The sequence below is a fragment of the Accipiter gentilis genome, chromosome 24 (assembly GCF_929443795.1).
Source record: "Accipiter gentilis chromosome 24, bAccGen1.1, whole genome shotgun sequence".
Taxonomy (NCBI): domain Eukaryota; kingdom Metazoa; phylum Chordata; class Aves; order Accipitriformes; family Accipitridae; genus Astur; species Astur gentilis.
This window is the reverse complement of record NC_064903.1, coordinates 616179-638029: the sequence shown is the minus strand read 5'-3', so window position 1 is coordinate 638029 and position 21851 is coordinate 616179. Positions and strand designations below refer to the sequence as shown.

The 21851-nt window shown below is 53.4% G+C and overlaps 1 protein-coding gene across 4 annotated transcripts in view; it reads right to left on the bottom strand.

Annotated features, from left to right (window-relative positions):
• Positions 1–16661: 16661 nt before the first annotated feature.
• MID2 (midline 2) overlaps positions 16662–21851 on the bottom strand; it is a 136409-nt gene continuing 131219 nt past the window's right edge. For all 4 annotated transcript variants that reach the window (XM_049828256.1, XM_049828255.1, XM_049828258.1 and 1 more), the window contains exon 10: positions 16662–20103. In XM_049828256.1, coding sequence (XP_049684213.1) covers positions 19701–20103 — 403 coding nt within the window. In that variant the 3' untranslated portion in view covers positions 16662–19700. The remainder of the gene's footprint in view (positions 20104–21851) is intronic.

The following is a 21851-nucleotide window of genomic DNA, read 5'->3' as shown; positions in this document are numbered from 1 at the left end:
GCATCCCCTGTGTTCGCCCTCCTCCTTGCTGTCAGCACCTCCCACCCTGTCCAGCCTCCTGCAGTGTATGTCAGGCATCAGGATCTGATCTCCCTCTGCACCAGATAAGGCTGCTCAGCAGGGCCTGTGGACCCGTCTTTGGGAGCAGGCGCTGGAGGGACACTTTTGGGGTCCTGTCTTTAAAGCTGGAGGACAGTATGACCAGTACGACCAGGAAAGGGATGCCTGACACAGCAAAGGCTTTGCAGATGTCCCTAGCCAGTCTGGTCTGGGCTCCCTGTCCTTGGAGGATGGTATTGCAACAGTTTGAGCTGTCATTCCAGCAACCCACGTTTTCATTCAGCCTGCCCCTGCTTGGATCACTTTCTTGAGAACTGACTCAGCAGTTTTGGAAGTGAAACTGGAAAACAAAAGGCGTTGATTCTGTCCTTTGAGTGCAGAGAGAGTGGACATTTTTCCTCTTACTCCAGTAAGGAGAACTAGCCACATCCTGGATCGCATCCCTGTAAGCTGATAGCTAATGGCACAGGAAGGATTTCACAGGCAGACTGTATCATCTACATAGATGACTACAGGCAGCCCCATGCCCTTCATACCCAGCCTGGATGTTGGCTAAAATTATCTCCAGGCTGAGACAGAGCCTGGTGTCAGCCCAAATAAACAACTGGCACAGCCGAGCCCAGACAGGAGCCACAACTCCTCCTCATCCGTCATGCAGTGGAGTGACTGTGCAACGCTGATAAATCGCGGCTGCAGAAATGCAAGCTCTGACGCTAAGCGGAGGCTGGAGTTAATGAATGGGAAGCAGGATTCAATGTGCTTTAGTGTCTGTTTGAAGAGTCAGGAAACACTGGGACTATTTAATTGAAAGTAACTGTACAAAACCCAGAATTAATTCTTATTAAACATCCACAGTGACATTTTCTTAAGTGGAAATTAAACAGGGATTAAGGTGAAGCCTTCTAAGACTCTCCCTGTTGTGACCAAGAATATTTTAAGGCACCAGACTATGTTAAATTTGAAGAAATGAGCTGATCTGGATGCACTCTTATGTTTTTCCCTCTGTCTTGCTGCTCAGGCAAGCAGAGGGAGCTGGAAGTACTGGGGTGCTAAACAGAGATGCTCTTAAATTGTGTGCCTCCTCCAAGCCCTGGTGTCCCACCCATGTTTGCAAGCACTGCCTGAAATGGGAGGGAAACAGAAATGCTTATAAAGGAAAGCCTAGATAAAATCAGAAAGGCCATTTTCCCCTGTGGTCCCCCGGCGCTCTTGCCCATACTCAGGAGCCCACACTCCCTGCCCGCCCTCTGGGAAACCAGCAAGAAGTGTTCATCACAGATCCAGAGAGGGGGGGTGGCAGAGACAGAGCTGTTAAACCCCTCACACCTGCCATGGCAAGCAGAAAGTCATAAAGGCACCCATGGAGTGAGACACAGGTGTCCCAAACCAGAAGGTAAATTGGCAGTGAAACCTTAATTTCAGACCTGTAGTACTGCCTTCTGCTTCCTTGGGCCATATCTACACAGCAGAAGCTCTGTTGGTGTAGTTGTATCGGCAGCTGGCTAAAGATGCTAGTGTACCTCACCTGTACATGGGCAAAAAGCAGGTAGTTCAATAGCCATCATCTCAAGGAGCCATGTGGCTACAACACGGGGTGGGGAGCTGTCGCTAAGTGGAGCCCCATCACCATGCCTTGGATACATGTAAGGGTCTGAAGGGTTCCCCACTGCTGGTGTTCTTTGTGTAGTAACAGCAGCAGAGCAGTGCAGGAAAAAGCATCTCTGTGACAGGCTGGGGGCTCCGGTCATGCATGCAGCATCTGCAGCCAAACCCTCATGGTGGCACGCAGACCTGCTCAGCCTCCACCGCCTCTTCCCCAGAGCCATTCCTGCTGGCAGCAGCCACAAGGCACAATGAGCTCCTGTCTGGGTATTTTTATCAATGGCATGCATTTCAGCCACCAGCAAAAGGATAGGCAGCTGAATCTTCTCCACAAGCCTTCTGCTCCTTGCTTGGAGGTGGTCTGTGGGAAGGACTTTGTCCACATGGGCCAGGCCACTTTGGGGGGTTTCACACCTCTGCCATCATGTTCAAAAGGGCTCTTAACTTCTGAGGACATGGAGAAAACCTCCCAGGTTTGCAAGAGCACATGGTGCCCAGCCAATCCCGCAGAAGTGACTGCTCCAGGTGGACTTTCAGGGGTTTGTAGTCAGCCTCGTCTCTGTAGTGCATTGTGAACCAAGACCATCGGGTGGTCTTTTCCAAGCCCTTCTTGTTCCAGCTTCTGGAATGAAAGTTGTAATTCCTCCTTTTACCTCTGCCATTGCCTCTGCCTCCTTGGAAAGCAACTTCCTGGCAAACTCTTCTGGAAGTTATCTTTACTATCATAATTCTCCGGCTAGTTGTTTCTATGTAGTACCAGCGCAGCTTGCCCGGATGAGCCGACACATCCCACGTGCTAACACCCCGCTCCCCATCAGCAAAGCACTGCTGATCAGCCAGCCACAGTGAGGTTCCTCCCAGGCACATGTGTGAGGGCTGCCTGCTCTCACCGCTTGCACAGGCAAGTGCTCCTGCCTCCACCCTGGAGAGTCTGAGCTCCAGCAGCCCTTGCAAGGAGTCAACAGCTTTGTAGCTTGTGTAAACCTGGTTAGCCAGTAATCACAGCCTTTTCTTGCCCCCACATCCAGGAGGATCGGCACTCCTTTACCTGACTACACGAGCTGTAATCGGCCTGACTGTCTCCCATATCAGACCCCCCAACAATGTCTGAAGCTTGCCACCGAACCCACTGTCTGGATTTGTCTGCCCTGTGGTTTCCCTTGAAGTCGGTCAGTTTGAAACTGCAGTGCTGAGCCGTGCCCGATGCTGACCATGTGGAAGCACAGCACAGGAGGGCTTTGAAGGGCCATCAGCCCCTCTGCCCATCTCAGCAGAGGTCAGACCCCGTATGAGCTGTCAGCGTGTTTGAGAAAGAAGAAGAGAGAGTGGAAGAGTTGCCAAGGGGGATGCAGCGTCACAGGAAAGGAGCCGAGCAGGGCACCATGAAGCCTCCATCCTTCTCCAAGTGTGAGCTGGCTGAGCTCTGGTCTGTCACTGCACTGGGGGAAGAGCCAGGAGGGAGCAAAGGCTGTCGTGGAACCAGAAGCGAGAAGGAGCGCACTGCCCTATTGACAAAGAGCATAACCTGCCAGAAGATAAAAATTTGGCTGGAAATTAGAAGTTAGTGCTTGCCCATCAGGGCAGGAGAGCTCCTGTGGGAGTAATAGGAACAGAAACCTGATTTTTTTTTATGACAGTGCTTATTAAGTTTCTGAAAGAGGTTGTATGACAGCACCCAGAGCTGGAAGAAGATGACTGCCACCCACTAGCTCCTTTCTGCACAAGGCTTCTCCACTCCTCACTCAACTTCCAGGCTTGTCCATCTCCTCTTCTCGTCCAGTGTGCTATTCAATTAATTAAATATTCTCTCCTACAGATTGCTGGCTGAGGGTGACACACGTTTAATGAACAGCTGCAGGTCCCTAATCACATTGGCAATTAGGAATGTAATTAGAGCACTTGCAAATGGTTTTCATGCTGATAAAACATGACAGAATAGAGCGTTTTCACTCACTGTCAGCTGCCAGACAATCTGTTACCCATCTAATGGCAATTTAATTACAAATTCCTTCACTACCTTTGTTTCCAATTGCTCAAGTCCATGGCTTAACTGGGCAGCTCTTGGGCTCAAGTGCAATGCTACTCGAAATCATTGGTCTGGAGCTGTGGATGGAGAAGCCCAGGTTAAGAAGAGGGGTTTCAGGAAAGGAGGTCCAAGAAGCTGTTCCCTCCTGCCTGGCTGATATTGAGCCTGGCAACAGCCTGTCCAGAGGGGCAAGAGACCTGTCGCAATAATGTTTCTCAAAGGGCTGAGCTCAAAAAGCCATGGGAACCACTTTTGGAGGAGGTCCCAGCTGGCATGGCAGTGAGCAAAGCAAGCGCAGGGCTGGAGCACAGGGCAATCCACCCCCCACACCCCACACCCCCCACACCTGAAACGATGCTGATTTACCCCAGGTGAAAACGTCATGCTGAGAAACGTCACGCTGGAGGCCTTTCAGAGAAGCAGTGAAAGATTTGCTCGGAGGCACATCACAAGCAGGCGTGAGATCTGGCTCTAAAAGCTTTCTATTTCGGTGAAGGCTCCCTTCATTTCTTCTTAGTTTCAAAGAGTTATCTGGTCTCTTTTGTGTGTTACTGAAACCTGACCCTCGAACTCCTGAGTGCCTCACACTGTGCTCAGGTCCCAGATGAGGGCTGGTCAAGCTCTCCCTCCTGCCACCCTTCAGGGACTCACGCCTGTTGATCGAATGTGGCTTTTTTCCTATGACCCCACTTTTAGCTCCGGAATGCTCTTTACTCTCCTGGGCTTTACTCTGAAGTGCAAACCCTGCTTGCCGTGAGCTGGCATAGCCACAGTAGTCTTTTTCTTCCCAGGCAAACCCCTGGCTGAACCGAGATGGTATTTGGAAGTCATAAAGCTCCTGAGCCAGCACATGGTACTCCTACACTGTCTGCCCATGGCTCTCAATCCCGTCGTGTGTCATGCAGCGTGATGTGACAGCCCTGGGCGAGGGGCTGCAGGGGAAGGCAAAGCCTCAGCTGCAAAGACCTTCAACTGTGTCTGCTCCGAGTTGTGCTCAACCCTGGGGCCACAGCTATTAATCCTGAAAAGCTGACACTGCCCCAGTGGTAACTTGGCATTGTTTTCAGGAAAAAAACAAGTATCTTTTGCTCCTTAAAGCCTTTCTTGAAGAAGCAGCTCCCATTTAACTGGCAACAAGTGGTCATGAAAGAGAAAGCGAGGATGGTGTGGACAGAAGGGGCTCCCATTTTAAGGAGATTAAGGTGAAACCCAGGTTAAACACAACCTGTACAGAATGAGTTGAGGGCTCTATTGGGCAGCTGCAGACATGCTGGGAGGGCTGTGCAGAGGACATGGGGGAAGTAGATCCCAGCTCCCATGGAACTGCATGCATGGGAGGATTTGCTTACCTTGTCTTCACTGAATCACAGCCCAGGGGCAGAGTACCACCTGCCTAAAGAACCCTTGAGGACATAGGTATTCCCCACGACGATATAAGAGGCATCTGATGTGCCCCTGTCATCGAGGATACTTGGCAAAAATGCTTCCATCCCAATAACCGACCCAAATTGCTCCAACGCTGCCTCTCCTGGGCAGGCACAGGGATGCAGTAAAACAGCAGGCAGCATCCCAACCTTGCCCACCTCCCCAGGCCGAGCGGTGGTTGTGGCCATTTCCACACTGCTTTCTTGGACCTTTGTAGTGGTGACTTAACTGGGAAGTGTGTGTGGCTGTGAGCAGCAATGTTGGGGCTCAGCCGTGCCGTGGGGCCAGCAGGCCAGCCTGGCTGGGGGTGAAGAGCTAGTTAGGGTTATAAAATATAACAAAGCCTGGAAAGGAACAGCCTTGTAGAGACAGACTTTCCTCCGGGGATTTGTTGCTGTGAAGGCAGTTGTGTTTTCAGTGTGTGCATGAGTGCGGAGGCGAAGGGGGCTCAGGCTCCATCACGGTGTGAGGATGAAGGCGCAAGCGCGTCTCAATTGTCTCCGAGGATGCTGCTGTGTATTTGTGCAGTTGCTGTGTGCTGCCAAGCTGAAATAACACTGTAATTTTGTTGTCAACAGCACTTCCCCTCCATTCTCAAGGTGCTGTGTAAATGTTAAGAGTGTGCTTAATTCATTATCAGGTAGAGCAGGATTAAGAAGCCTATTTTACAAATGAAGACACTACTTGAGAGAAGTTATTCACATCAAGGTCACATACTGAGACAGCTGGGAACAGAACGGAGGGCTTTTAATGACAAGTGAAGGGCAAAGAACTGACAAATGACTGCCACATTTTTGGTACATAAAATATCAGAGCCCAAGTGTCATCTAAAACATCGAATTAGCTGAAAGTAGTGATGCTTCCTCGTAGCTGCTGGTAAACACAGTGGCTGAATTCACAGCTCTGACAGGCCTTGTAGAAAGTCTGCAAGTAATTTTTTCACTGTTCTCAAAACTTGCAGCTGATGTTTAATTTGGCTGCGCACATATTAAAAATGTACCAAAGCTGCACAGCATGCTGGCGTGGGCTGGGCGAGCCCAGCCGGTGCTCCCAGCCCACAGCGTGGCTGGGGCAACACGGGGTGAGCTGATGCTCTGCTCTGCCAGTCCCACCATCCAAGGGCTTTTTCCCTTCAAATCGCCTCAACGATCACTTCTGCCCTGATAGCTCCCTACCAGCCCTGTAGTTGCAGGTAATTAATGAAGGATTGTCATGGCAAAGGCACCTGTATGTTAGAAGCCGGATAATGATGAAGCCTCTGCCAGGAGGCTCCCGAGTACACAGGCAAAGACAGGGGCTGTTTTGCTTGGATCCACGCTCGACACCGCTGCATCCAGCTGATCAAAGGCAGCGAGCTGAAGCAGCACAGTCCCTGTCAATGAGCAAGCTGTAATGAGGATTTTCACATGGATGGTCTCTGCAAAGAGAATCCCTGGCGATGTATGTCAGCCTGCCAATCTTTGTGAATAAAAAAGGGCCAAATTCAAGGCGGGAGAGACAAGAAAGCAGGGGCCGTGTGACGAGAAGGCACTTGGCTCAGCGTGGCTGAGAAATAGGGGGAAGGATGCGTTTCTGGGGCACAGTTGCTGAGAAGTCAGGCGGCAGACCGTGGCCACGGAGGGATGTCTGTGCTCACAGGCTGTGCCTCGGAGACTAGGCAGAGCCTCCGCTCAGTGCAGCTGTGGGTGAGCTGTTGCACACAGAAGCACCCACGGGAGCCAGCACTGAAATGCCTCCCAGCTTTCCCAGGACTCCTCTCCCTCAGCCCTGTGGCACTACCATCCCCCCGAGCTTGGGCAAGGCTGGGGGACCCCGCTGCGCTGTATGGCATGGGGCAGGAGCCGTGATTCGGCTCACGGGGTCCTAGGTACCCAGGGCTCAGGGTCGCCTTGTTCCCCCCTGTCCCCATGGCTTTGTGTGCCTTTCTGGCTGGGTGTTTACTTTTAAAACTCCTGGGAGCGCTTGCCTCCTCGCATCCTGCAGCTGACCCAGTTCTTGCTCGTTGCCATGGAGAACTGGACTCGTTTCCATTTAACAGTCTTTGTGCTGCTTCTGCCTTGATGGCACGGACCAGCTCCGGACCAGGGAGGATGCTGCGATGAGCCTGGACATGGTATTCCCAGGAGAGGGGGCCAGGTTAGCTTTGCAAATACCACAGAATGGCTGGCAAACAGTTTCTGGCTGCCTTTCTCCAGGTGGGTCAGCATGTGTTTCTGCAGCTGTCTGTCACGTCGGTAATTGCTTCCAGCGCGCTCTCATAATACAGCTTCTGCCGCCCGCCCGTCCTGCCATGCGGTTACTGCTGAACCTGCACAGCTGATGTCTGCTGGCTTTTGGGCTGGTGCTCCTGGGTGATACTTAACATTTTCTTTGCACTCCCGTGGGACCCCAGGAGGAAAATAAACATCTCGTGGTGCCTTATGTTGGATCAGCTGATGCACTGCTCGGTGGCTCAGCTGTGGCTTGTGATCTTCTTCGCAAGCAGAGGCCAGGTCCCGTAGCACTGTCTGTGCAAAGGCATCACCACCAGTCCTGTGCCAGCCTCACCGGCAGACACTGGTACCCACTGGTGGTGCCTGAGATACGTTGGTCTGTAGAAACAGGAATGCTGTTGCACAAACATTTCCCTTGGCAGCTCCCCATCATTTTTATTCTGAGACAAAGTGCTGACAATGTCTTTGCCCCCTGCACCCCGCAGAACGCTGCAGTTGGACAGGATGGAGCATCTCTGCTGCTCTCGCACCCGTGCAGTGCTGGCCAGAGACGATCGGCCACCCCAGGGGCACAGGCGCATGGGGCAGAGGGCTTTGTGCCCCGCTCCACACTGGGCACTCTCACACCCTGGCCACCCCCTGCTTCCCTGTCCCCACTTGGGCCCAAATGCCAATAGACTTTGGGTGACAACCTCTGTAAGTCCCTGTTTCAACACACCGTTTAAAATTCAGAAATATTTCAATAAAGGTTTTCTGGACTCATTGCAGTTATTGTCCATCATTCCGTAGCCAGACCAAGAGACTATTTCTGCAACATGTTAAGTGATGCTTTGAAGTGTCTAATGATCAAAAGCAGTCAATTTTAGGGGCTGATACTTCAGATAGGTATTTAAAATCTCAATTAGAGTTCTATTAAGGACGACTAATTTGGGCCCAGTTCAGACAATGTAGCACAGACACTATAAATCATTTACCCCATGTAGTCTATGAACGGCTCAGGGGTGAAATTTTTCTGTTCTGTCCATTTATTAAGCTGTTGGGTTTTTTTCTTCAACATGGAGTGAATTCATCAGTTAAAGGAATTTTCATTCATGGATGGAGGGACTTCAGCTTTGTATTCCTGGCTAGGATTATCACATCTCAGTACAAGCCATTGTTGTTACTAGACAGGAACAGATGAGGCAGCCTCTTGATGTCACTTGCTATATGAAAATAGTAATTTGTCCTGTCTCTTTGCTTCGCAGCTTCCCAGAGAAGGGGTGAAGCCCCAGGCCTCCCATGAAGTCAGTAGGATTTTTCAGCTTTGGCAAGGGATTTTTTTTTGAATTTCCTGTTTCACAAACTCCAGAGGAAATAAAAAAAAATAAAAAGCCAACATCAACCTTCCCCTCAGCCCACGCAAAAAAATGCCACTAGCCCTCACAAACCCATGCAACCATCTCAGAAACCATCCTTCTCCTCCATCCCCCAAGTCTCAGACCTTGAGGTCTCAAAATGAGAGCCCCTGGCCCCAGAGTCCTGTGCATCTATGCCGTGAGAGTGACCTGGTCTGGGGCTCTCCCCTCCTGCCCTCTCCCTGCAGGAGAAGCTCCTCTCTGGGAGCCGTCCTTGCAGACCCAGGCTCTTGGCATCTCAGACCCCTCTGCGCTGCATGCACACACCTCGGCCAGGCAACATCCCTCAAAAACACGATCGTAGCTACCTTCATTACGCTAACAGTTTGCAGGCTGATTTATCCCCTCCTGGCTGGCTTGAGGAAGCGATTTCTAGTTTGATTTGTGGTGCTTGTGACATTGAAGCCTCATGTGTTTAAAAGTGCATTCCTGGAAAGCAGTGACAAAGCTCATTTCATCTTCTCAGTGAAGTCTTTTTCCTTCTATGAAGCAAACTGCCATGTCAGTAATGGTTTTAAATTGACTTTCACAGATGCCCATCAACAAGAGAGATTGTTTCCTAGAAACCAGAGGTTAATGGAGAAAGGCACCAAATAAAGCAAGAAGAAAGACGAAAAAGCTCCTTCCTGCTCTCTGGCTAGGACCAGCTCCTTCACAGAAATAAAGATGACCAGCAATTACATCCTTTTTACGAGGTAAAGCTTCCTTTGGCTTCCAGGAAATGTGGCTAGAGAGCACTGGACCATACACAGCTTGCTGAGCGGGCTGAAAGGAGCAGTCCCATGCTGGGGCTGGCTGCACTCATCCAGTGGTTGCCCTGGGATGCTGGCTGAAGGGTAAAGCAGGAGAAAGGAGGGTCCAGGATGATGGCTGCCCTCCAGAGGCTCTGGGCACAGTCAGAGGACACGAGAGGAGACACCGCCACGTTTCTGTCCAGGGCAGCCCTCTCAATATAAGCTGACCCCTTAGCATCTACTCTCCCTTTGTCCCATAACCCCCCACTCCCAACCTTTCCCGTTGTTACCCTTGTCTCGCACCAAGTGGACTGTGTGTCGAGCCACACAGTGCAACCTCAGCAAGAAAAAGCCTCCTGCTCTCCTGTCCCAGTGCCCCGGTGCTCTTATCTCACTGGGACCATGCATTGGTCTTGTGGTTTATTCTGGAGATGTGGGTTCAGGGCCGGGCTAATGAAACTCAGCTACGAAAAGCCTCAGAGGATAACGTGTACCTCCCTCCCACCTCTCAGACACGTCTCATTTCCCTGATTAACGCAGTCATTACATGGACAATAAAGCAATCTCCGGAGTGATGGCGTGGAGTTTCCCTTCATTCGCTTGTAGTGGCAGGATGGGGAGGGTGTGATTCACAGCACCCCTGAGACCCTCGCTTTCCAAAGGCTTGCATTTCCCAGCAGCTCCCAGCCCTGCCAGCTCTTCAGACATCTGGATTACCATTCAGCCTTTGCAGTGCTGAGGCTCATTCAGCGAAAGGGTAAGTGCCCTGTTTAGTCACAGCAACATCCAGTCCTGATCGGATCCACCAAAGCTGTGATCCCTATCAGCAGTTAATCTGCTCTGCAGCATGGGAGGAGCAGCATGTCTTAGACCACATCCATGTGCAAGAGGATCCCTGGCTTTCCTCCACTGCAGCTTCCCTCTGGAAGCTCTTGGCCTCTGTGTTGCCTCATGCACTGAAGTCCACAAATTGGCTGTGGGTTGAAGAACTCGTCCTTTCTGACATTTTAAAAGTTGTTATTGTTCCTGACAAAGTAGGCAAACCAGGTCTTTGCCCAAACCCTGAAATTGCCGGGAGGCAAGTTTAGAAACAAGTACAAAAATTTATTTTTCTCTGATGCTGCTTCACAATTCATTGCCCCAATGCTGCAGGATGAATGCAGGAAGCGGAGTTATTTGTGGGTGGAAATCGCCATGCAGTTAGCCTAAAGCAAAGCAAACATGGCTTCCAGCTCAAAAATGTCTCTGAGCTGCCGACTGCCAGAGCCCAGGAGGACACATTCGGTAGACGTAAACGAATCCCAAGGTGCTGCTGCAGAATCCGTCCTGCAGAAGGCTGTTGGGCTTGCTGGAGCTGAGGGCAGATGGCTGCTCCTCTTTCCTGGCAGGCTTCAGGTGGGGATGGCAGACAGTAGCTGCAGGCAGACCCAGTGTGGTTCAGCCACTTGCCGAGCACAGGCTGTGCTTCACAGCTTGTTTCTTCCTCCTCTGGGTAGAGGAGAATGCGCCCGTGAGTACAGCTATCCACAATGCCCGAGATCCTCGCTCCAGAGAGGACACCTTAATCCTCTCCTCAGAATGGGAAGGGATCAACAGTACCAGGGTGGGAGCCAAAGGTGGCTGTCAGAGGTGAAAGTGGATTCCACAGGCTCTTCTGAAACTCTGTGAGGCTGCTACATCTCTGTGTGCTTTGGTGCTCTTTTAATGTCAATGAGCTTCAGTGGCTCATTAAGTGGGTGGTTCATCAGCCACTGTCCGTGGCTTGTTGTGCTCATCAGTAATGAGGACCCATAGACAAGGGCTGGCTGGCACCTCTGACTCGTTCCATGCCTCAAAGGGGTCTTGCTTGAGGCTGCCAGGTCGATGAACCTCTGAGTTCCCTGTGGCGACTAGTGACGCTCTCTGTCCTATGAAGAAAACCTGCCAGATGGTCGGAAGAAATGGGAACAGGCTGGCTACAAGCAACCCTAACCGCTCGTAAGGCTCTTGTGCTAGCAGTATGGCGTATGTGGGGGCAGTGAGGGAGCCGAACAGCCCATCTCCCTCCAGAGCACCCAGAACTGGCACGTGTGTGCTAGAAACAGCTGACACAAGGAGGCACCATGACTGCCGAGGGGGACATAGTTACCCTCCCCTGGGGGGGCACTGTGGGCGTCCTCGTGTTTTCCAGATGTTTGTGGAACATGGCATGCGCATGCATGGATGGAATTGCTTTCTGCTGGGGTCGCTGCCAAAGTCAGTGCGATAAGGCCTCTCGAGCTCTCAAAAGGAGCAAACGCTGAGAGGTAGCCTGGAGCCAGTGGTGGCTGGTCCTCTCCCTGTCCCCACTGCCGGTAGGGGGGCATAAAGTCATGCACTGTCTGCAATAGGTGGACGGTCCCTGCTGTTGAGTTGTCGTGAGAGCTGGGTGGAAGCCCCAGCAGAATAACCTTCTGATGGGTCTAGGAACTCAGTTGACGTGCAGAGGGGGCTGTATAGAGCATATTTTCACTGCAGTTTTGGAGTTTTCACTGGGTGGGATAACAGGCAGAGCCAAGAGTGGTGCCTGGAATTTCCCATGCTAAGGCTCTGCTTTCTGCTGCTTGATTGCTGATTTGTAGCCATTCAGGTAACGTTTGTGCTTTGGAAGGTTTTATTTTCCAATTTTTTTTAAAAAAAAACCCATGCTCAGTCAATGCAAGCAGTCATTGGGGTGAGCATTAAACACCATCCTCTGAAAGCGTTAACGGCTCTGAGAAATGCAGCACCCTGCACCGCTGACTCCTGACAACAGTCGTATTAGCCTTCCTGTGCTTAGGTGCCAGCCCTCTGCAGAGCGGAGATAATACTGCTGCATCGCATGGAGGCTCTGGAAATAAATGAGTATTTGTGAACCGCTCTGCTATCGTGGTGCCCAACACTGTAGAAAAGCTCATGTGGAAAGGACCAATTCTGCTTTCTGCACAGCGTGGGAGTGCTGAGGGTAGAAAGGTTTAACAGCTGCTTCATTTCAGCGAGCAGCTTCTCTTCCAAGGAAGAACATCCTCTGTTAAAAGAGCCAGCGATCCTGTAGTCTGGGTAGCATCAGCTTGTGCACAGGAGGGGACATCCAGACCTCTTGGGCAGGCCTTCATTGTGATTTTGCAATGCTACCGTCATTTTCAAAGCACTGTCTCCTCTCTCTCCCCTCTCCACACCAGTCAGTAGAGACAGAGCTCTGGAAAATTGGAAGGGAATAAATGAAAGTGAGCGTGACTTACGCTCAGGAAGCAGAATCTCTGGCGCTGATATAGGAGGCAGCTCAGCACAGCCCTGTATTTCCAGAGAGTGTGTGTGATTTGTCCTTGATTTGCGGGCAGGACCTGTGTCCTCTTGTGCAGACTTCGGGAATAATCAGATCTTGCTCTTGCTCTTCTTGTGTCCTTGCTGCTCTTTGGGTGTTCACCTGGGCTTGGTGCAAGGCTGGGCTCCACACCTCGACATCTCTCCTACTGCAGGGTCTGCTCACCCGTGCTCCTGTCACCTCCAGCTTTTTGCACATGTGTTAGAGCCAAGTGGGAAAATGGTGTCCTCTCTGATTCAGTAGCATTGGAAGAAAATTTGGGAAATTTGAGATTAAAGGAGAATCCACTCACGTTTTTTACTGATGTGTTGGGCTTGCCTTTTAATGCTGGAAGAGTTTGATGAATGTGGCTTGTGCTAAATTCTTGGTGTGTACCTGACGACTCAAAAAAATCCAACTTTTTAGTGGGATCAAGTTTCAAGGTTGGAGTTTTGTCAGGCTCCAGTGGCTGATGCCCAGTATTCCTCCTTTTCTTGCTGTGATGCAGGTCCTCCAGCCACCAAAAAGCTGAGCCAAGTCTCCCCGAGCCTGGAGCAGTGTCTGCTGGGCGTCTGGTCTCTGCCTCCTCCTACCTCTGCCCTAGCCCCTAACCCAGGCTTTGCTAACCCACATCCACAGTTCATTTGAATTACCCGTGTGAGAAGGAAGATTGAAGATGCACCGAAACACGTGATTTCACTCGCTGATACCGCACAGATTGCTGAGAAGCATTTGCTTGGACTTGAAAGACTGAGGGAACATTGAATATGAAGAAAGGGGTATTTTTTTCAAAAGCTGAGACTTATTTCCAGTCTTGCTGATACCAGCAGCACCACTCCCCATGATGCTAGTGAAAGCAGCATTAGGCTTATTTCCTACTTAGGCTGTGTTTAGCAAGGCTACCTAGAGCAGCTGCGGTGCTGGTGGCAGCACATGGTTAGAGGAGCACAGAAGGCAATCGGAGACCTTCCCATCTCGTGCCATTGGTACCTGCTCTCCAACTGTCCCCACTTCAGGGCATCCCTGGCAACAGAGCAGCATCTTCATCCTTTGCTGGGGGGCTGGAGGGCTGTGAGCCCAGGGCCTGACCAGACCATCAGAGTCTGCAAAGCGCTGGCTGCGGCAGCCGTCACCCGTATTGAGTCACTCTCTTGCTTCTTCATGTTCTCACCTTCAAGCCTGATGGCATCTCCTTCCTCTTTCTGCTGTTGCAAGGGCAGAGTTTTAGCCAGGTGAGCAAAGCTGCAGGTCCAGCTGGGACCATCTGCTTCCTGGTCTCCGGACCTGCCCTAGACAAAGGAGCAGCTCCCACGCACTCCCCTTCCCCAGATGCTGCAGGACCCCAGCCCTTATGTCCCCCCCTGCTGGGGTTCTCCCCAGGCTGGCTGGGCACACTTACAGCAACAGGGCTGGAACTGCTAACACCACCCAGAGTGAGACCCAGCACCCTTGGGACCCCTCTGAAAGGGAGCCAGGAAAGCCAGGGCAGCTTTAGGCAAGCCTAACCATCCCCTCCAGACCATGGCCAGTGATGGCACCCATCTCCCAGTGCAGGGCCCAAGCTGACTACAGGGGCTGAACCATCGCTGCAGAACCGCTTTGCTCTAGTGACCAAGGTAGGACATAGCAGCTCCCTGCAGGATTTGACTCTTCAGAGTGTGTCCTCACTTTGACAAGTGGCTGGAGCTCAGGAGCACCTGCATATCCCCACTGAGACCCCCCCACCTCCTGTCACAGGACAGGCTGGCTGGAGCAGAGTGACAGGAGGATGGATGAAGGGGCTGGGGCTGGGACAACAACCTGGCAAGCTGCAGGTTGTCTGGGGCTGTCTTGCCCTGCCAGGCTCTGGGGCAGGGAATGCCAGGTCTGGAAACGTGGGCTGTGACCCCTTGGGGCTGCAGCAAGAGCTCATTGTGGGACTCTGGATTAGTGGGGTCTTCATGCTGATGGTGCTGTGTAGAAGCAGGAGTATTAACGTCAGGCCCCAGCAAGTGGCTCATTACAGGTGTGTTTGTCAGCAACACCATGCAGAGAGAGCAGAGGTCTGAGATAATGCAAATGCCACAGATTTGTCCCGTAATGAAAGCAGCTACTCAATCTTGAGGCCCGGCTCCATGTGTTGGTGGTTAATGTTTAACGGGAAAAAGCCTAGAGCAAAGGAATAAAGTAAGAAATATTTAATTCTACAGTGTTGGTTTGCAGCATATGTTTTCCACTTAATAAATATTTTAGACACTTATGCTCAACAAAGATGGGCTCTGTCTTCCGTGGGCCTGTGCGTCTTTGCTCCCCCTTGGCGAGGCAGGTCCTGGGCTCCCCACCCTCTGCCGACACCTCTTCTCCAGGCAATTGGGGGCAGATTTCTGCCCAGTGGCCCCATCTCAGCCTGCAGAGCCCCTGCACAAGGTCCAGCTTTGTCTCAGCCAGGAGAGGATGGAGCAACACAGGGGTCCCAGCCCACCCGGGGGCCAGTGCTGTTTGGTGGGGGCCAGGGGACATCCCAAGGGACGTGCTCCTGGTTGGCCACCCCAGCCCTGCCTTCTCCCAGGACCCCAGCCAAAAGGGGTCGGGGCAGGGTCTGGGTGCTGGTGGGGGCTGGGGGAGCCCAGTGCTGGGGGCTGAGTGAAGGGCCCCCTCACGTTTCTCCTTGCTGGGGCCAGCTGGACTCCTGCCTCTTGAAGCCGCTCTCTGGGGCAGGTGCAGCAGGATCAGACCCTGTGGCCCACAGCCACAGCTTGTTTTACCCAAATACAGCCCCACGTGCTGGCAAAGCCTCACCTCCAGCAAAGGGCAGTGGGAATGGGGAGGATGGGTTTACAGTCAGGGTTGAGCTCCGGGGCTTGTGCAGGCAGCTTGAGGGGCTGTGCTGGGGCAGGGGGACACCGGGAACACTGGCATGACCCTCCCATGACAGAAGCACAGACAGCAGAAAGGGAACCCGATAGGCAATGAGGGAGATGAGCTGGCTGTCAGGCACACTGTGCTGGGGCAGGGACTCCTCGGCAGAGGGGAGAAATGTCACGGCCAGTGCTTGGCCCCACCATGAGCTCAGTGCAGCACCATGTGAAGGATGGGGTCAGCCTCCATCCCTGCCCTCCCGCAGCTCTTGAGGCACTGGGGGGGGTGCGAGCGGGAGCTGGGGTCAAGGGCAGCAGAAACAAGGCTCCAGCAGTATCTGGCTGGCACTCAGTGATTGCCAGCAGTCCCTGTGGCCATCAAAGGGTTGGACAAGGGAAGGCTGCAGCACTTGGGGTCCTGACAACCTGGACAACGTGCCTTTGCATGACATCCTCTGGGGGCTGACAGCAGGGTGCAGAATATTTGTGTGTATGGACTTTTTGGATGGGGTTTAGCATCCCATGTGACCTGCCACCCCCGCAGGCTCTTAAGTCTGGGCTGCAGCCCAAGACAAGAAATGCTGCAGTTGGGTGGTACCATGTATCCCCCTGCTCCTGCGGATGCACAGCCAAATGTTTGACAGGTCCACGTAGCATCATCGCCAGGGAGAGCAAACCCTCCCATCTCCTGCTGAGCTGCCCTGTGGAGCCTGCTGTGCTCTCAGGGGCTTTTGCCAGCCAGGACTCAGCTGGGCTGGCTTCTCAGCCCCATCCTGGATTATATTAAGTAAAGGCCTTTCCTTCTGTGTTGCTGACTTACTGCTACACCCGCGCCTGGGTAACCCTGAGATTCACGGTCTGCATTTTGTCAGAGGTTTGGAGGACGCCAACTGTGATTGCCATAGAGAGCACCCCAGGACCAGGGATGTCACACATTGCACAATCTCCGCCACACACAGACATATCCAGTAACGTATATATATTATATTATATTTTATATATATATATATATATACACATTAACAAAGAATTTGCAAAAAAAAAAAAAAAAAAAAACCAACAACAAAAAAGGGAAAAAACATAACAGGAAGAACAACCCTCCCCCAAACCAAACCCGAAACAAGTATGTTACACACGGAAGAGGAGAGGCTGACGAGTCGCAGGGTAACCAGGGGTTCACCACATCCCAAGTCTGTACAACGGAGTCACCGGGAGCAGAGGAGCCAGCAGCAGGAGCCAGCGGCAGCACCCAGCCCGCCCCCCTCCCCCCCGCAGGGGCGGTGGGAAACGCGTTCATTCATAACCCAGGGCTGCAGAGCCCGCAGGGGCTCGGATTGGCTGAAACGACTGCTGTGTCATCATACACCAGGCGGTTTTAACCAATAGGATCGCTCGCTCATGGGCTGGGGGGGAGCAGCGATGGGGCCGCTTCTGCCCCCCTCCTGGTAACGCCCGGGTGGGGGTGGCTTTTCCAAAACCAGGAGGGGAAGAGGTGGGTGACTCGGAAAGGGCTCCCGTCCCCAGAACTGCCTGCTCGGGGTGCGGGGCTCCCCCGGGCGGGGGGGGCCACGCCAGCTCCCGCTTCGTCCTCCCGCCTGGCCCGGGACCTGTGCGACGGGGTAGGGGGATCCCACCGCGATTAGTGCAATTTCATCAGGTGCAAATGTCACATTAATGGCTCGTGTGCTCTGAGTTAACGGATGCGCCGAGTCCGCTAGCAATAAGCCAGTCAAAGCGGTGCCAGTGCCGGCGGAAAGCTTGGCACCTGGATTGCAAACGCTATAATCCATCTCCAGTGCTTGGGCATTCGTTTGAGGTTGACACATTACGAGCAGCCCCGGACGGGACCGGCACACGGGGAAAAAAGACTTTCGTGATAGCCCCATGCGGCTCTGAAAAAACGTCCAACTGAAAACGGCAACTTACCCTCTTAAAATCAATTGTGTTTGTGTGCTTAGCTGTGGGGAATTGCAGACGCGACCCTGCTGCATCCCCACCCAGTGCTCGCGCTCTGGGGGCCAGAAGAAGCAAATAAAACCGCTCTGTCCACTGGGGAAGGATGCACCACCCGCCGCAAGCCCTTGCCAAGCACCACGGGAAAGCAGCCCGGATCAGAGGCAGAATCGCCCTCGGCTCGGCAGTGCGGGTGGCAGATCCCTTCCCCGCAGGGGACACCCGCCTCCCTTCCCGCAGCAGCAGGCGGCCAGTCCCCAAAAACGTCAGCCAGGTAAAGTGGAGGGATGCTGTGCTGAGAAACAGACTCTTTTTATAAACGCTCTCCCTGGACAAAGCTATCACCTGGCAGCTGCCACCGCCAGACTTAATGACAAGTGTCCCCCAGGCCAGGTTGCTGGTGGGGAGCACCCACTTTTGGACAGGGCCAACTGGCTCCAGCCGAGTTCAACCAGCCTCTCCCGCAGCCCTTGTGGGACAAACCTCGAAGTGCTGTCACCCTGCCTGAACTGGCCACCTACCCCTGAGGCTGGGCTTTGAGGTAGTTCCCTATCAGCAACATCCAAAAAAAAAAATAGGAAAAGGCTGGCAGAACTAGGAGGTCTCAGCCTGACGGTCCCCGTGCAATGCCACCGAGGCACCTGACAGCACCACATCCAGAGGAGCAAAAAGGGTTTTCAAACACCACAAATCGAAGCTCAAACACGAGCCCGTCTTGGGCCACCGTGCTCCCTGACCTCCTCGCTTCCCCCGATGTGCCGCGCCGCCTGCCGTGGGTACGATGTGGCCATTTGCATGCCCACCCGCATCGAATCGTGCCACGGACCCTGGCTGCAGGTGCCCACGCTGGGTCTTTGCTCCATGCGACACAGGGACCGATGTGCCCGGCCCAGCTCCTCCTGGCTTTTAAGAAAATGTGGAAACTGAAGCTTGGCCAGGGGACTTGGTGCTTGCAGTTACTGGGGACACTGGTGGCAGCCGAAGAGCTCCCGGTAACCAGGGGCTGCAGGCCCTGGGAGGGATTCAGTCCTTTGCCACAGAGAAAACAGGACGGCTCCACGCTCACACCACCATGGTGGAAAACAAACCAAGACCCAAGATTTGGGGTCATAAATTGAGATTTGGGGTCATCAAGCACAGAGATGGTCTTTGGGCAGGACTTGACCATCTGCTCGGCACGGGGAGGTGTGTTTTTTCTGCAGGGACCCTAGACGTGAAACTAATGGAGGTCTACTCAGAGCCGCAGGTGGTGGGGCACAGTTGGCTGGACCCTGCGTTGGGAAGGAGCATCTGCCTAACCTCTGTGCCGGGGGCGAGATGCTCCTCAGCTTGCTCCTTAAGGGTGGGGGCCTCCCTGACTCCTGGTGAGCTCCCAAAGGAGAAGACATGGTGGGGTGGGGGTCCGTGGCCAGCTGCCCTCCACTGTGGGACTGCAATCCCAGCCAAGCACAGGGAACATGGCCAGCAGCAGCATGCACGCAGCCAGAGAGGCAGCAGGACCGTCCTTCTCAGCGCTGCCTTCGCTCTCGCAGACCATCCACCACATAACCACCATCCACCTCATAACCAACGCCTGCGCTCACCAAGCCCGAGGGGTCCATGCAATTATCTACCACACCAGAGAAGCTATCAAACTTCAGCCAAACAGAAAGTCCTCCCAGAAAACGATGCTCAGGTCCCCCCTGGCTCTCGAGACAAGCTACCAACAGGCTCCAGAAAGCAAATCCCTTCTGTTCCAACCTGCGCCTTGCAGCGACACACAAGACGTCCCCCTGACCGCAGCAGTGCCTCAGAAGGTCACCCAAAAACCCGTCCCAGCCTTTCCAGCCCCCAAGGGAAGACAAAACCATCCAGCTGACAATCCACTTCGGGAGAGATCAGAGCACACCACCAAGGAGTTGCACAAGCCGCACACGCGCACGGAGCGGAGCTTGCCAACAGGAGTTTATTTTCAGCGTGGTTAGAGGTTCTTCCTCTTTCCCCTTAAAAAAAAAAATTGAGCTGCGTGTGGGAAGGTGCTCGCTTGCTGGAGCGTTACGGCTGCACAGCGGCTCTCCGGCACGGCTGCCAGCAGGCTCCCGGCAGCCGACTCCGACTGCCGGCACCTGCCGGCATCGCTGGTGCCACTGTAGGGCACGGGCAGGGCTAGGGCAGCCTAGTGACAGGCTTTCATCCCTGATACGTACGGGGACTCCTGGGGCCTGCAGTTACACTCCTGCTGCTCTGGGTAATCGATGAAGTCTGGGGCGGGCAGACCCGAGAGGATCATCAAGGATTTGTTCCAGATGGTGAAGGTCGGACACACCGGTAGGATGAAGGAGACTTCAAACGTGTGGAGGTGGAGGGAGTTGGCCGGGTCGTAGAAGGAGAGTGCGTTGTTGTCATAATCCAGGAGGACGCCGAGACGCTTCATCTGCGGGTGGACCTCCACCAGCATCTCCTTGTTGTTGTGCCTCACCACGAAGTTGTTGTTGCAGCGGGAGAAGACCCAAGATGAGGAATTCTTCCCGATCCACTCATTCTTGGGGGCCGACTTGTAAGCCACGCCGATAGCGTACCTGCAAGAGAGGAGAAACTTTGCTTAGCAACCTCCAGCCTCAGCACAGAACAAAGTCCAGCCCTGACGGCTCCTGGCACCCCATGCTTTAAAAGTCCACCCGACTGTGGAAGCAGCACAGCAACAGCTTTACATGGCTGAAAAGCCGCTTGCAGAGGCTTCACTGGGGAAAAGCACCACTCCCTCCCCATGCAACCTCCTGCTGCCAGGCAGGGCGAGAGACAGAGGTGACACAGCTGGGCACTTGCAGCAGGAACCGTCCATTTCACCCCCATTGTGTGGCACAAGCAGCTTTAACAACACAGCAGCTTGATAATGCTGCTGTAATGCCTCCCGGCTCAGCTTGGTAGCAGAGGCTTTCTGGGGATCTGCCTGCTAGGGGCTTTCCATAATAAACCCCAATTGTTTCACTTCTAAGTGTGCTTTGTGTGAAGGCATTTTTCAGCCTGGGGCTGGATGGGAGGCTGAGCCTGATGGCAGTGAGCACTGGGAGCGGTTTCTGAGCCAGGGCTGCTGCTGTGCAGCAGGCTGAGCCCCCCTTCCCCAACAGAGAGGGGAGACAGGCACAGCCAGAAACAACAGCCAGCTTTCTGGGTCAGGGAGAGGGGTTTCTCTGTTAATGACCCCCGAGCATCAGCTCTGCTGTTCTGCCTCAGGCAGCAGCTGCAAGCACAGGGTTCAGGGAAAGGCAAGAAGTGACACCCCTCTCCTCCAAACCCCCGGGGACACAAAGCTCCTGATCCGCTCCCCCTGCCACTGCAGAGCGGAGCTGCCAGCCTGCTGTGAGACCTTCCCTCCTGGGAGGAGAGCATCATTTCCCTGAAGTTTGTGGTCATGAGTTAGGGGACACGAAGAGAGCATGTGCTGTGCCTCTTTGGCTTTTCACTGCTGCCACTCTCTATTCTCAAAATCCCTCTGGTCAGTTGGAAGAACCAGCAAGCTTTGGTCAAGAGTAACTGGCTGGGGAGAGCAGGAGAGGGAGAAGGGCAAAGCCAGTCAACGATCCATTCCCCAAACCAGGCTGGTGTGTGCTGCATTCCTGGCGGATCTGTCTGAGGGAGAGGAGATGTGTTTTGCAGCAGCACTCAAATACCAGCTCCTCCTCGGCTGGAGCTCCCGGAGAGGGACATGGGTTTCTAGGACTGTCTGAGTCCTCATTACACACCACGAAGGAGGCAGCACACGAACAGCACTGGCAGTGTTAACCTGTGTAAAAGTATCGCCCTGCCCGAAGGGCGAACGAAGGGATGGGGCGAAGCGGGGAAGGGCTGCGGGTGTCAGCGCAGGGGACTGAGGCTTGGGGAGACGGGAGGTGGCACTGAAGGCTGCTGAGAGCTGCAGGTCCCACTCTGTCTTTGATCAGAGCATCCTTGCTATAAGCCTCACCAGGAGTCAGGGCTCCGGGCTCGCTCTGAGTCACAGCCACAGCCAACTCAATTAACGCGGCCATGCTCCTTCTGCACCTGAATGCACCCCTCCACAGAGCCCAAGGAGCTGCTATATATTTGAAAGCTATTTCCTCCTCTGAAGGTCTTGCAGTATTCAGTCATCAGCAAAACAACGCCTGGAACAGATCCATTTCTAAGAAACAGCTCCAGATATAATTATTGCTTGAGAAACAACTCACAAATCAAGTTGCTGAAGTCAGAAACTGCTTTTTAACGAAGCTTGCATCCCTGACTCATTCCTTCTGCTTCTGCCCAGATGTGTTTTGCAGGCAGGGACTTGGGCTTGGGGGTAAGTCTGGGC